Source organism: Fusarium flagelliforme, assembly GCF_020744385.1.
Source record: "Fusarium flagelliforme strain FIESC 12 MPI-CAGE-AA-0113 chromosome Unknown B0J16scaffold_3, whole genome shotgun sequence".
Taxonomy (NCBI): domain Eukaryota; kingdom Fungi; phylum Ascomycota; class Sordariomycetes; order Hypocreales; family Nectriaceae; genus Fusarium; species Fusarium flagelliforme.
This window is the reverse complement of record NW_025763505.1, coordinates 4589677-4601554: the sequence shown is the minus strand read 5'-3', so window position 1 is coordinate 4601554 and position 11878 is coordinate 4589677. Positions and strand designations below refer to the sequence as shown.

At 49.4% G+C, this 11878-nt stretch overlaps 3 protein-coding genes across 3 annotated transcripts; 2 read left to right on the top strand and 1 right to left on the bottom strand.

Moving 5' to 3' along the window:
- Positions 1-74: 74 nt before the first annotated feature.
- On the top strand, positions 75-2620 carry B0J16DRAFT_303202 (uncharacterized protein). The gene is made up of 3 exons (XM_046124665.1): positions 75-459; positions 523-2296; positions 2350-2620. Exons 1-3 carry the CDS (start codon positions 204-206, stop codon positions 2393-2395), a joined length of 2076 nt encoding a protein of 691 aa, XP_045985330.1. The 5' UTR covers positions 75-203; the 3' UTR covers positions 2396-2620.
- A 301-nt stretch (positions 2621-2921) lies between these two features.
- Positions 2922-7378, bottom strand: B0J16DRAFT_383282 (tyrosyl-DNA phosphodiesterase-domain-containing protein; the record flags this gene model as incomplete). Its single annotated transcript, XM_046131317.1, has 7 exons — positions 2922-3009; positions 3057-3385; positions 3439-4223; positions 4274-5000; positions 5894-6123; positions 6173-6944; positions 7028-7378. The coding sequence occupies 7 exons, from the start codon at positions 7376-7378 to the stop codon at positions 2922-2924; spliced, it is 3282 nt and encodes a 1093-aa protein (XP_045985329.1).
- Positions 7379-9216: 1838 nt separating this feature from the next.
- Positions 9217-11878, top strand: B0J16DRAFT_114306 (thioredoxin-like protein). The gene is made up of 3 exons (XM_046121506.1): positions 9217-9487; positions 9538-11248; positions 11300-11878. The coding sequence occupies exons 1-3, from the start codon at positions 9300-9302 to the stop codon at positions 11630-11632; spliced, it is 2232 nt and encodes a 743-aa protein (XP_045985328.1). The 5' UTR covers positions 9217-9299; the 3' UTR covers positions 11633-11878.

Below are 11878 nucleotides of genomic sequence, written 5' to 3'. Positions count from 1 at the left end.
CATCAGATGCTGCAGCAACACCAGCCACACCAGGCGCGTCTACGCCCCGATACAAGCTACGGGCGCGCAAACCTCGAGAAGGCTCGCCAACGCCTACACCATCGCGACGCAACAACGGCCCTATAGCGCCTTTACCATACGAATTTCTCTACCAAAAAAATAACAGCGGCCCCGAAAGCGCAAGGAAGCTTCGAAATCGCACAATGTCCAGCACAGCGGGCAAATGGCGCGAGGAGCAGGTCCTCATCATCTGCCCTGGCAGCCGAACTACCATGGCTCAGCTGGGTTGCAGTGAGTTGACTCCTCCTGCGCGGCGCATGCCCACGAGGATGTTCAAGGAGGGCGATCAGTGGGCTCCTTACTACAAGACGAAGCGCACAACTATTGTTAATGGCGTGGAGGAGGATGAGTGGCTGGAGGATGTTGACGAGGACGAGGGAGCTGTGTATCCCATTCAAGGTAGCTATAGCCAATGAGTTTGTGTGGAGAGAAAGGCAAATGCTAATCCAATCGCGCATGTAGCTGGTCGCATTGTCAACATGAGCGCACTCCTCGCTTTCCTCGATCATGTCCATGGTCTGCTTACAACTACATATCATAACACTCCCATCATGCTCATGGCTTCACCACAATGGACACGACCCGACTGCGAGACCATTGCCCGATACGTCTTCGAGAACACGAGAACGCCTGCGCTATGTATAATTCACAGCGGAATTGCTACACAGTACGGTCTCAAATGGCCCAATATGACTGTAGTGGATATTGGTTACGAAAAGGTCGATGTTACGGCAATTCACGATGGACGAGTCGTGAACCATATGGATGTTGGTGCATCTGAGGCCGAGGAGGAAGTCAGCGGAGGTGAAGTCTTCACCCGAAGCTTGTTCAAGTTGTTAGAAGGCAAGGGTTTCAACCGCGACATGGCCGAGCAGTTGAAGAAGAGCAACATTTGCGAAGTCCTCCCTTACAACGGCGCCGAAGATAAGTTGATGGAGCTTCCAAAGGAGAACACTGCAGGCGCACTAGCTGGTCAATCGGCCCATGCTGCTCCTGCTCCTGCTGCCCAAGACGCTACTTCAAAAGCCCTTGATGCGCCCAAACCCACAGAGAACGGAGATGAAGAAGGCAATGGTAATGCCGATGATGACGGTGTGCTAGATGTAGCAGCCATCGTTACTAGCGGTCAGACAAAGGAGTTTCTTGCTAAGAAGGAGAAAGAAAAGGAGAAGGGTAAGGCCGGTAGGAAGAAGGGTGAGAAGGAGGCTGAGAGTGCAGCTAAGGCCGCCCGCCTACCAAACTCCAAGAGAACCCACAACACCTTTTCATACGAGGAGATTATCCAAGAGGAGGTCATCCCCGAAGTCAAAGAGAAGGAGAACACAGCGAACCCCACCAATGGCACAACGGAAGCTCCCAAGCCCGAGGGTGAGACCAACGGTGCGCAACCTCCTCAAGCAGAGGGAGAGAACGCTCCTGCGCCCACAACAGAGGAACCCAAGACCGAAGAGCCCAAGCCAGCGGACGCTCAAGAGCCAACGCAGTCGATAGAGCCTAAGCCTGAAGCTGAGTCCAAGCCCGAGGTCCAGCCCACTGCTGAGAACCAGACACCTGAGAAGCGACCAAAGCGCATTCGTCGAGATGTCGAGGTTGGCCTTGAGCGCTTCACTTTCGCCCAACGCCAAGAGATTGATCGCATCGTTAACACCATCTACCGTACGGTTCAGGGCATCGATGACATGTACATGCGACCCCAATGCTGGGACAACCTTGTCTTTGTCGGCAACGGTGCTCGTCTGCGCGGTCTCCGTGAGAACATCCTCCAAACTCTCAACGCCCGCCATCTCGTTTCTCCTTCCACCGCAACAATGTTCACCTCAGAGTTGCCCTCCAACATGGCCACGCCCACCGGCACAGGCGCCCAGACACCCACGGGCTCTTTCACCGGTGCGCCTCACCAGCTTTCTACGAGCGGCGTGAACCCTCTTCTCCAGGCTGCCACTACGGCCGCTGCTGCTGGTAACACCGGCACTGGCATGGTCGGCACGCCGCAGCCTGCCGGATCCGAGGTCGGAGGACCTACCGTCACTCACCACTTCCACAGCCAGACTCCCACAAGCATTAAGACTGCTGCTCTGCCTACATATCTGAGCGAGTGGACCAAGAACGGCTTTGAGGAGTCCATGTTCCTTGGCGCCCAGGTCGCTGCCCGTATTGCATTCTGTATACACTCCAACATGGATGCCCAGACCATTGAGGCCCAACGGCTTATGAGTTTGAGCAGAGTAGACTACAAGTAAGTCCCATACCATCACGGGAGAAAGAATATTACTAACATTCATTGAACAGTGAACTTGGTCCCAAGGGCATTCGCACGCACTCTATGCTAGGCTAGAGAATCATGCCCGGTTGATAGTTTTATGACATTATATAGTTTCTCGTCTACATAGGGCCCGTCAAGCGGTGCTTTCAACATGCAGACTTGGAAAAGGAGTTATTTAGGCCCTAGCGAAACGGTAAAAAGAGAGGATGATACAGGATGAAACGAGCAAGAGGGTGAGTGGAATAAGCAGAGAATGCATGAGATAATACCATAGATTCGAACAAGCCTTACATGAAGTCTCACTACCTGCCTGTATTCGGTTGCTTGAATGTTGTATCCCTTTATGAACGACTACTGCGAAGTTACTCTTCTTTTGAGTCTCACAATGTAAAAGGCATTGTGCAAAAAGTCCGTGTAATGCTTGTTATACGATTACTAGAGGCATTAAATATTTCCAACATCATCATTAACATCCAAAATCCTCATCAATCTCCCTCCTTTTCCACCAACCAAATTAAGATTTCACAAACTCAAAACCACTTGCTTGCCTCCGTAGATGTAACGCGGTTGAGGATTGAGCAAACCAACTCGTATACCTCTAACCAGAAGCATTTCGAATGGCTGCCTCCTCAGCAGCCTTGTGCCAATCAGTTCGGAGTAGGTATATATACTCGATCGATGCAACACTACGATAGTTAGTAAGACGTATATAATAACACTGGTTTTAACTTACGTGAAAGTTCCAACCGTGACTCCAAGCCACAAACCGGCCAGCTTCCAGTCAAGGCCGAAGGCCAAGGCAAGAGAGACTGGAAGTGAGAGAGCATAGTATGCGATGAGATTGGCCGGGCCGCCGATTGATTGCTTGCCGATACCTCGGAGTAAACCGTGCGCTCCTGCAGCGAGGCCATCGAAGACTTGCATCACACTGACGATTGGCATGACAGCGGCAACAAGCTCGATAACGTCGTCATCCTGGGTGAACAATAGGGGTACCTTGTAGCGCAGAGTGGTGTAAAGAGTAAGGTTAAACATTCCGATGAGACAAGCAGCAACAAAAGCCTAGGGAACATCAGTTAACTAATTCGGAATATCCTTTTTGGGGAGAAACCTACCACAATACCTGTCATCTTGGCCGGTTCAACAAGACCAGCTCCAATCAAGTTGGCAATTCGAGTCGAGGCAGCAATAGACATGGGGAACGGAATCTCGTATGACAGAGTTGTGATTGTAGTCACCACACTCTGCGCAGCCAGATATTCTGGGCCGAATCGACTTGCCATCAGCGTCAAGATTTCGAAAGCCAGCCATTCTGCCTCTACCATGATCATTCCAGGCAGAGCAAGTCGGATCATAATCCACCAGTTGCTGAAAGCTCGTCGACTAAAACCACCCCAGCATTGACGTCCATTGATGAACCGAACATACAAGAAGAGGAAGATAGGGAGTAGGTTGTAGCTGATGGCTACAGCCGCAGGAGCACCAATGAAACCCCACTGCAACTTCCAGACCAAGAGCCAGCTTAGGAAGACGTTGAAGGGCGCAACAATGAGGAGAACATAGGTCGTGGCGCGGAATAAGCCTTGAGCTTGGGTAAATCGCTTGCCGCCTTCGAAGAGAATGAATCCTGGAAGGCTGAAGATCATGACTCGAAGGTACATGCCCGCGAGACGAGCTGATTCGGGCTCTGGAACGATCGCTCTGATGACACCTTCAGAGAACCAATAAAACACAGCAACTGGTACAGCAAGTACGAACAAGAAGCAAGTCATTCGTTGAAACTGCAGCCCAACAAGATGTTTATGACCAGATCCATAAGCCTGTGCACATAGAGTATCAAGAGAAGTTGCGAGACCCTGGAAAGGCGCCAGACAAGTAATAGCCGCAGTCATATTGGCCACTGTACGAGTTAGCTTTCATCTTCGTTTTACCGATTGTCAACGGACTTACATGACACAGCGCCTAGTTCAAGCTTGCCAATTCGGCCAACGGCAAAAATACTGGTAACATTGATCGAATATTGCAAGAGGAAGGTAACGATGAGAGGCGCAGAATAGCTTGCGATAGTCTTTGCCTCTCGTTGCCAAGTAGTCTTAATTCGATGTTCGGCAACTGCATGTTCCCACGTTTCGTTGAGATGCTCTGGCGCAGCAGCATCAGCTCGCGATCCCAAAAGAGGAGCCGTTTCGCTGGGAGGTTGCACTGTGACTGCAGGCGTCTGCTCCTCGTCCTGCGGTATTTTTGTGCTAAAAAGACGCTGGTAGATACGAGTAAAGAAACCATCTTGCCGGCGATGACCGTGCTTGGGTGGAAGAACGTGGTTGTCTCGCAGCAAACTGCGCTCAGCGTTACGAGACTGTTTCCTCTCTAAAGCCGTTAAGCCTGGTTCATCATATATTTGAGGGTTCATTATCGGTCGAGATCCTCCGAAAGCAACACCACTTGGGCGACGATACATGATGGGATCGCCTTGGAGATCAGTTTCAGAGACGTCGTCGTCGATGGCACTATCCTCAAACTCCTCATCCGAGCATGCGGCAATGTCGGCAGCCAAAGCAGCCTCGGCTAGAGGCGACCCTACTCGCCATGAAGACGACAACGCAGGATGCGCCCCAGAACCACGCGGAGTGCCAAATGGCGAAACTCCAGCTCCCCTTCCTATTGGGTCCATGATCAACTTGCACAGTCAATTCAGCTGGGATGGCTTTCAGATAGACGCAAGTTCAGAAACTTCTGCAATGTTCACACGAAAAAGTCTTGTTCAGAGTGCAACAAGGAACGCCACTGAGTCAACTGATGGAGTGATGAAAAGCTGAGTGATACAAGGTAATCAAGATGAGTTCAATTGTGCTGTTCCCCTCGGCATGTACTGAGACCAATTGCGCAGGTTGCAAGAGGAGAGATTAAGGACCAAAAAAGTGAGAGAAAGGAACAAAACAAGATGAGAGGAGGCTGTACTCAGTATATATGTATGTAGTTGTAGTCAAATCGCTAGACCCGATTAAAAAGAGTCTTCGCCTGACTACACTTTTCAAGCTAGCGCTAACAAAGACCCGCCTTGTCACGACGAAAGGCGCCACTCGAATGCCGGAAAGGCTACCGACCCTTACCAGGTGGAGTCTTACCAGTTTTGGTCAAAGACATGCAATCTTTTGAATCCTGGATTCACAGAGTCATGATAGGTGGTGCATCTCAGCCACTTGATGTGATGCGGGGGTGGATCTTGGATAAAAGACTTGTGGTTCGCTTCACGATGCTTGGCCAGAGAGGGATGAGGCTCTTAATGCTAGACCCAAGACAAACATCTCGTGTCAAACGATTGGTCAGCTACCAGACAAGCCCACAGCCCTATCATGACTTCGAATGTCATGATCCCGTCCATTATTCCCAAGACCGCCCCGCCCAGTCAGGTTCTGTATGAGGCATTGAAGCGACCCATGGTACCTCATTGCTTGTGTAGCGTTGCAGCGGAGTGTTGTACGGTATTCGTAGTCCAACTACGGGTCGACTCTCCTCATCTTCAACTGGGCTTTGTGTAACGTCCGGCATATCTGTTCTGTAGGTACCTACCATGACAGAGTCTGGCTCTAGTAATTCTGGCCACACCAGTACCCCGACCTCCCATGATGCAATGCGCATCTCACCTGTTGGTCGAGCTGCTTCACCCCATGCCTGCTTTGATATGTTGGCTGATGTGAGGAGACCCCAGTCTATGGTTGATTGATTTGATCGGATGTAGGTCTTGATATGCGGCGCTGCCCTTTTGCGACCGCTCACAAGTAGTGGGTAGTCAGGAAGACCTGTAAATTATTAGAAGTGCCTCATGATATAGACATGAGTCCAACTCACTTGCACCAGTAGACGAATCATTAGCCCAATGATGAAAGATTGGGCGGAGGTACTCTAGTTGTTTCGCTTGTTGCGCTGATTGAATCTTTGTGTGTATGGAACCACCTGATGCGTATCCATCGAGCGACCGTCGTATTTCATCTGCCGTAGGAAACACAACTTTGAATTTGGGCCGCCCGAGTCCTGTGTTTTTACAACGGCTCAAGTTATCGAAAAGGGTCTTTTGTAGCCAATCATCCTTCGCACCCAGTGTGGCGATCGAAGATACCTGCGCGGCGATGCTGGAATCCCCATGCTGATGGCATGGGACATGTTGCAAACATCTTTTCAAAGCCGCCCAGCCCCACGATGTTTCCGACATATCTTGCACATTATGCCTACCGGGCACGCTTGCGATGAGTGCGGCCCTCACAGCTGAAAAGTCGTATTCTTTGAGCTTGTCACTCAGAGGTTTGCAGGTGATCTTGCGCTTATCGTACGACTTCAGGTAGTTTAGAAGATCGATCTTGAAGCGTTCCCCACTACCAACGGGATAATCGTCAGGAGAGGACTCTGGTCCCTGTGTGTTTGACATTTTTGGGAGTAATGGTGATTTCCATACACCATTGGTCATATTAGTCCAATCTTTCGGGATCATGTTGGCGGTGTGAATGATGACCTGAGCAGTTTCATCGTGCCGAAACAAGATCATCATCTTTGAATGATGGGTTCCAAACATCTCAGGCATAGGAGCGATGTGAATGTTGACATTCTTGAACTCCGCAGCGGCATTCTATCTCCAATTAGTAAGTAAATTGGATGTTGCGAGCCTTGAGACGCTTTGATAGTTCTCTGCTGTCCCTACAACAGACTTACCTCTAATTCGATGCGGTTCTCATCTTCACGTTTCCAGAAACCATGAACCAAGTGAACATCGACAAGATCTCGAGTATCAGGATCAAATGCATTCATCAAAAAGGGAATGTCATGCAGAAAGTTGAATTCCCAGCATTCTGAAATAAGGGGATCCCCTAACAAGTCCCGAAGGGTCACGGCATCCTTGTTGTCGCCTCCTGGAAGATCTCGAATCCACGTCAACTGCCATGGAGATGATATTGCGACCGGCTTTCGGGCTCTCTTCTTAGGAGGGCTTATAGAGCGTTGCAGTGATTCAAGCCCATCGGTTCCAAGTTCGGTTGTCCAATGGCGCTTAGCAGGGCGGTCCATTGCATCAACCTTGCAATCCCTTAGTGTTGATATAGTATGTCCACTTAGTCGAGTCGAAAGAAATCTCTCGTGGAATATCTGGGCGAATCTGTGAGGAAATTGGGTTTGCAGTGTACTACACCAACAACGGCCGGTGGAGGAGATGGACCGGAAAGTTATTCGTAAAGAAAGAACCATGTACGAGGTCGGGAAATAAACCTGACCTGCGCATCGGAGATAATATCCTTGGATGTCGGAGAATATACGATAGCAAATTTTGCGGAGGAATTGTTGGTGAGGGGATCAAATTAAAGGAAGCCCGGTCAAGATGTTAGTTTGCAAGAGTTGTGTTTACTTGGAAGGTGGGAATCAGAAGTTGTCCTCTAAGGCTTACGCTGCCAAAATAAAGTAGTCTAAGTGCTAGTGTAAGTCGGCATAAGATAACTAAACTATTTCGTTCCTTCTGTTTTTGACGGCCAATTCTCCTGATACCCTCGATACCCTCACGCTTAAGTTGAAGATACTTCCTTCCTTTAACTTTGGTGCATGCCCTTGTCATTGATCAACTTGAGGCAGGTGCCTGGTCACGCAGCCACAATCGCCATTTCACGCACCTTATTGCTACTGAATTTATCCTACAACACCCACCAAACATCGTCTCGGCTCGGCACTCTTTCTTCGTTTCACAACACTAGTTCTAAACTTCACCAAATGTTTCCAAGACGAACGATTTTCCAGATGCCAAAGACATGGCTTTACCGTCTTTGGGTAGGACGCGCGCCATTCCTTTCACTCATTCCACCGAGGCCAAGCCCGTCTCTGCGTCACTGTGATGAGCAACTTTCAAAAGCGATTGCGATTACAAAGAGACCAAGACCAATGATTCCAGAAATGCTAGAACATGAAAGGGAAAAACAGGAAGACCTCCGCAAAGCCGATAAGCTATGTGAGTAAATATCTATTCAAAGACTTGACAGCAGACTAACTCTCTAATTAGATCCTAAATACCCTTTTCTACCCTATTTGCCAGTCATATTCGTCCCTTTACTGGTTGCTATGGATTTTCTAGTAAGTCTTTCTTTGCTTTATATATTACTCTAATGTTCTACACTAACTTCCTGTATGCGCCTAGCAAGGATGAAATTGAAGAACGGAAGAGATCAGCTGCCAGTCAGGAAGAAGAAGAGACCTAGCAAGAAGATATATGGCTAGACATGGGCCCGGTTTGGGTTGGACTGAGTGTTGAGACTCTGTCTTCCCTTCACCTTTTGTTATTGGGATACGCGGACTTCTCTTTCCTCTTTTTATTGCAAACCTAAGATAAATCTCCCTTCAATGTTATAATTAGTTCTACTCTATTTTGAAGCCTTCTGTTCCATTACATTACAGGCATCTTGAACTCACCTGCAGGTCAAAACTCGCCAAACCCAAGATGGATAAGCGTCGAGTTCAAGTTCAGGTTCAGTGGAGGTTCAGTGGAGTGGCTCAGCAGGGACCTCTCCTGTGGCGTCGAATTCCGATACGGAACGTGGTCTCGAAGTCGAATGCGCCTCCTGAATAGTGAACTCTTAGTATCTTCCTCCTTTGTTTCCATTCCTCTTTATTCTCTTTTTTGCCCCTCATCATCGTCACCCACTTTCGCGCCTGGTGAGCGCGATCGTGCGATTGTTTTCTGGCTCTTGTCTCTTTTTCTTTTCTATATCTTTGATAACTTCAAGCGCACCAAGCCTTGACCCCCCCGGACGATCGCCACTAGCTAGCCACTTTACCACCTAATCTGGTTCAACGTCGCTTCTCGCTCTTCTTACGGTCTTTCGAGTAGTCTGCTTTGTTGACCGAGCTCCGGCATATATATAAATACGAACATTCTGCGACGAGCGACTTCTACGACGGAACAGCGGTTTACAAATCTTATACGAACCCCGGCGCTTTCAGCCCAGCCATGCGTTTCTCTCCGCTTGCAACCCTCGCCGGGTTGTCAGCGTTTGTTCTGGCCGATGAGGTCAAGAACCCGGTCTCAGAGCCTTCGGTTTTCAATGGAAAGACAGTACCGTCGCTGGTGGAGTTAACTCCTGCAAACTGGGAGGAGCAGGCCAAGAAGAACAAGTTTATGATGGTTAAGCACTTCAGGTATGTTGGACTTGAGATAGGCCATGGCCGGTATACTTACAAATCCTCAGTCCCTACTGCAAGCATTGTACCAGGTTCGCCCCGACTTTCCAGACTCTCTACGAATTCTACTATACCTCGAAGCCTCAAGTCGACGACCCGGAAGCCACATTTACAAAGTATTACGACTTTATTTTTGGTACTGTTAACTGTGTTGCGTACTATGATTTTTGTATGGAACACGAAATCCAGTCATACCCGACTACAATCCTCTACGAGAACGGCAAGGTGTTCGAAGCGCTACGCGGAATCAAGAACATGACAGTATTGACTACCACGATCGAAAAGGCGCTTGCTAAGGAACACCCTGGTCGACCCGAACTTGTTGAATTGCCCAACCCCGGCGACAAAGTGTACCCCCCTCCCAAGGTTGAGGAGAAGCCCACGGAGGCTGCTGTTGAGAAGAAGGAAACCCAGGCGCCAGCAGTAAAGCCAGCAGTTGAAGCTGAGAAGCCTATCGAGGCTGTTGTCGAGCCGGCTGGTAAAACTGAGGGCAAGTCTCTTGACGATGTTACCGAAATGCCCAAGGCCGAGGTCAAGTCTGACAAGGCCGAGTCAGCTGAGAAGCCCGCTGAGGATGCCAGCAAGAGCTCATTTGGTGCTGACTGGAAGGTCCCCAGCACTGGTCAGATGCTCAAGAAGCCCAAGCCTCAAGACCCTACACCCAAGTACAACCTGGAGGGCATTAGCACTCCTTTGACTCCCGACAACTTCGACACCCTAGTCACAAACTCCAAGGACCCCTGGTTTATCAAGTTTTACGCACCTTGGTGCTCTCACTGCAAGGCCATGGCTCCTACATGGCAACAACTAGCCAAGAAAATGCAGGGCAAGCTTAACATTGGTGAGGTCAATTGTGAAGCGGACCACAAGCTTTGCACGCAAATGGGCGTCAAGGCATTCCCGACCATCTACTTCGTCACTGGCGCGGAAAAGGCCGAGTACAAGGGCCTCCGTGGGGTCGGTGACTTTGTTACATATGCTGAGGGTGCGATCGAGGTCGCTGGTGGCGTTCTTGACGTTGATGCTGAAAGCTTCAAGGAGCTTGAGAAAACTGAGGAAGTCCTGTTTGTTTACTTTTATGACCACGCCACCACAACCGAGGATTTCAAGGCTATTGACGCCCTACCACTTAACCTTATTGGACGAGGCAAGATTGTCAAGACAAGCGACCCCGAGCTGTACAAGCGATTCAAGATTACGACCTGGCCCAGACTCTTGGTCTCTCGAGAGGGCCGTGCGACCTACTATACTCCCATCACCCCCGATGAGATGAGAGATGTCGATTCATTGGTCTCATGGATGAAGTCCACATGGCTCCCTCTCGTTCCTGAGATGACCGCTCTCAACGCCAAGCAGATTATGAGCCACAAGCTGGTTGTTCTAGCAATCCTCAACCGCGATGATGAGGATCGTCTTCAATCTTCAATCTCGGAGCTCAAGAACGCCGCCAACGAGTGGGTTGACCGTCAGGTTCAGGAATTCCAGCTCGAGCGCAAGAAGCTTCGAGATGCCAAGCAGATGAGAATCGAAGAGGCTCAGAGCCGTGACGACCAACGTGGTCTTCGTAATGCCAAGGCCATCAAAATTGACATGGACTCTACCCGCCGTAAGGAGGTTGGTTTTGCCTGGGTCGACGGCGTCTTCTGGCAGAGGTGGATTGCTGCCACCTACAACATTGATGTGAGGGATGGTGAGCGCGTCATCATCAATGAGGAAGACGTAAGTTTCAGAATTCTATTTGATCCCGGCCACATACTGACAATTCTGCAGCGACACAAGTTCTGGGACACTACCCCTACCGGTAACCAAATCATGATCAGCCATACTTCAATCATGGACACCCTTGATAAGATCGTCTACGGCCCCAACCCAATTCCTCCCAAGTACACCATCAGCTCTTTCTCCAAGTTCTTCTTTGACATCAAGATGAACTTCATTGACCACCCATTCCTGTCTATGGGCTTTGTCATTGCTGTTGGCTTTGGTGTCTACTCTTGGCTCCGCAACCGCACCAGACGTCCTCGTGGTACTTTCTTCCGGGACGATAACATGGGTCTCAAGGACGGGCTCCTGGGTCAGAACGGTAACGCCAAGTCTGATTAAAGGAGTCGATCTATATGAGAGTAGTACTGTGATATTGCGTTTGGCTCTGCTTTAGCCATTACATATAAAAACGATCAACTATAAAGGGGTTTTGGAATGGGTCACAACAGGATTTCTGAATCATGTGTTGTTGAATTGCGGAGTTATGGGTTCGATAGCTATTTCTTTAAGATGTTTGACACTGTACATTAAACTAGCCACAATGGAAAACTACTTGTCCTTGTTCCAATCACTTCATCAAATTCG

Bases quoted from the DNA above. Each gene is read 5' to 3' on its own strand.
- B0J16DRAFT_114306 (XM_046121506.1), top strand. From the start codon at position 9,300: ATGCGTTTCTCTCCGCTTGCAACCCTCGCCGGGTTGTCAGCGTTTGTT. The intron at 9,488-9,537 runs GTATGTTGGACT...ACAAATCCTCAG, and splicing joins ATGATGGTTAAGCACTTCAG to TCCCTACTGCAAGCATTGTA. The intron at 11,249-11,299 runs GTAAGTTTCAGA...ACAATTCTGCAG, and splicing joins TCATCATCAATGAGGAAGAC to CGACACAAGTTCTGGGACAC.
- B0J16DRAFT_303202 (XM_046124665.1), top strand. From the start codon at position 204: ATGTCCAGCACAGCGGGCAAATGGCGCGAGGAGCAGGTCCTCATCATC. The intron at 460-522 runs GTAGCTATAGCC...TCGCGCATGTAG, and splicing joins AGCTGTGTATCCCATTCAAG to CTGGTCGCATTGTCAACATG. The intron at 2,297-2,349 runs GTAAGTCCCATA...TTCATTGAACAG, and splicing joins TTGAGCAGAGTAGACTACAA to TGAACTTGGTCCCAAGGGCA.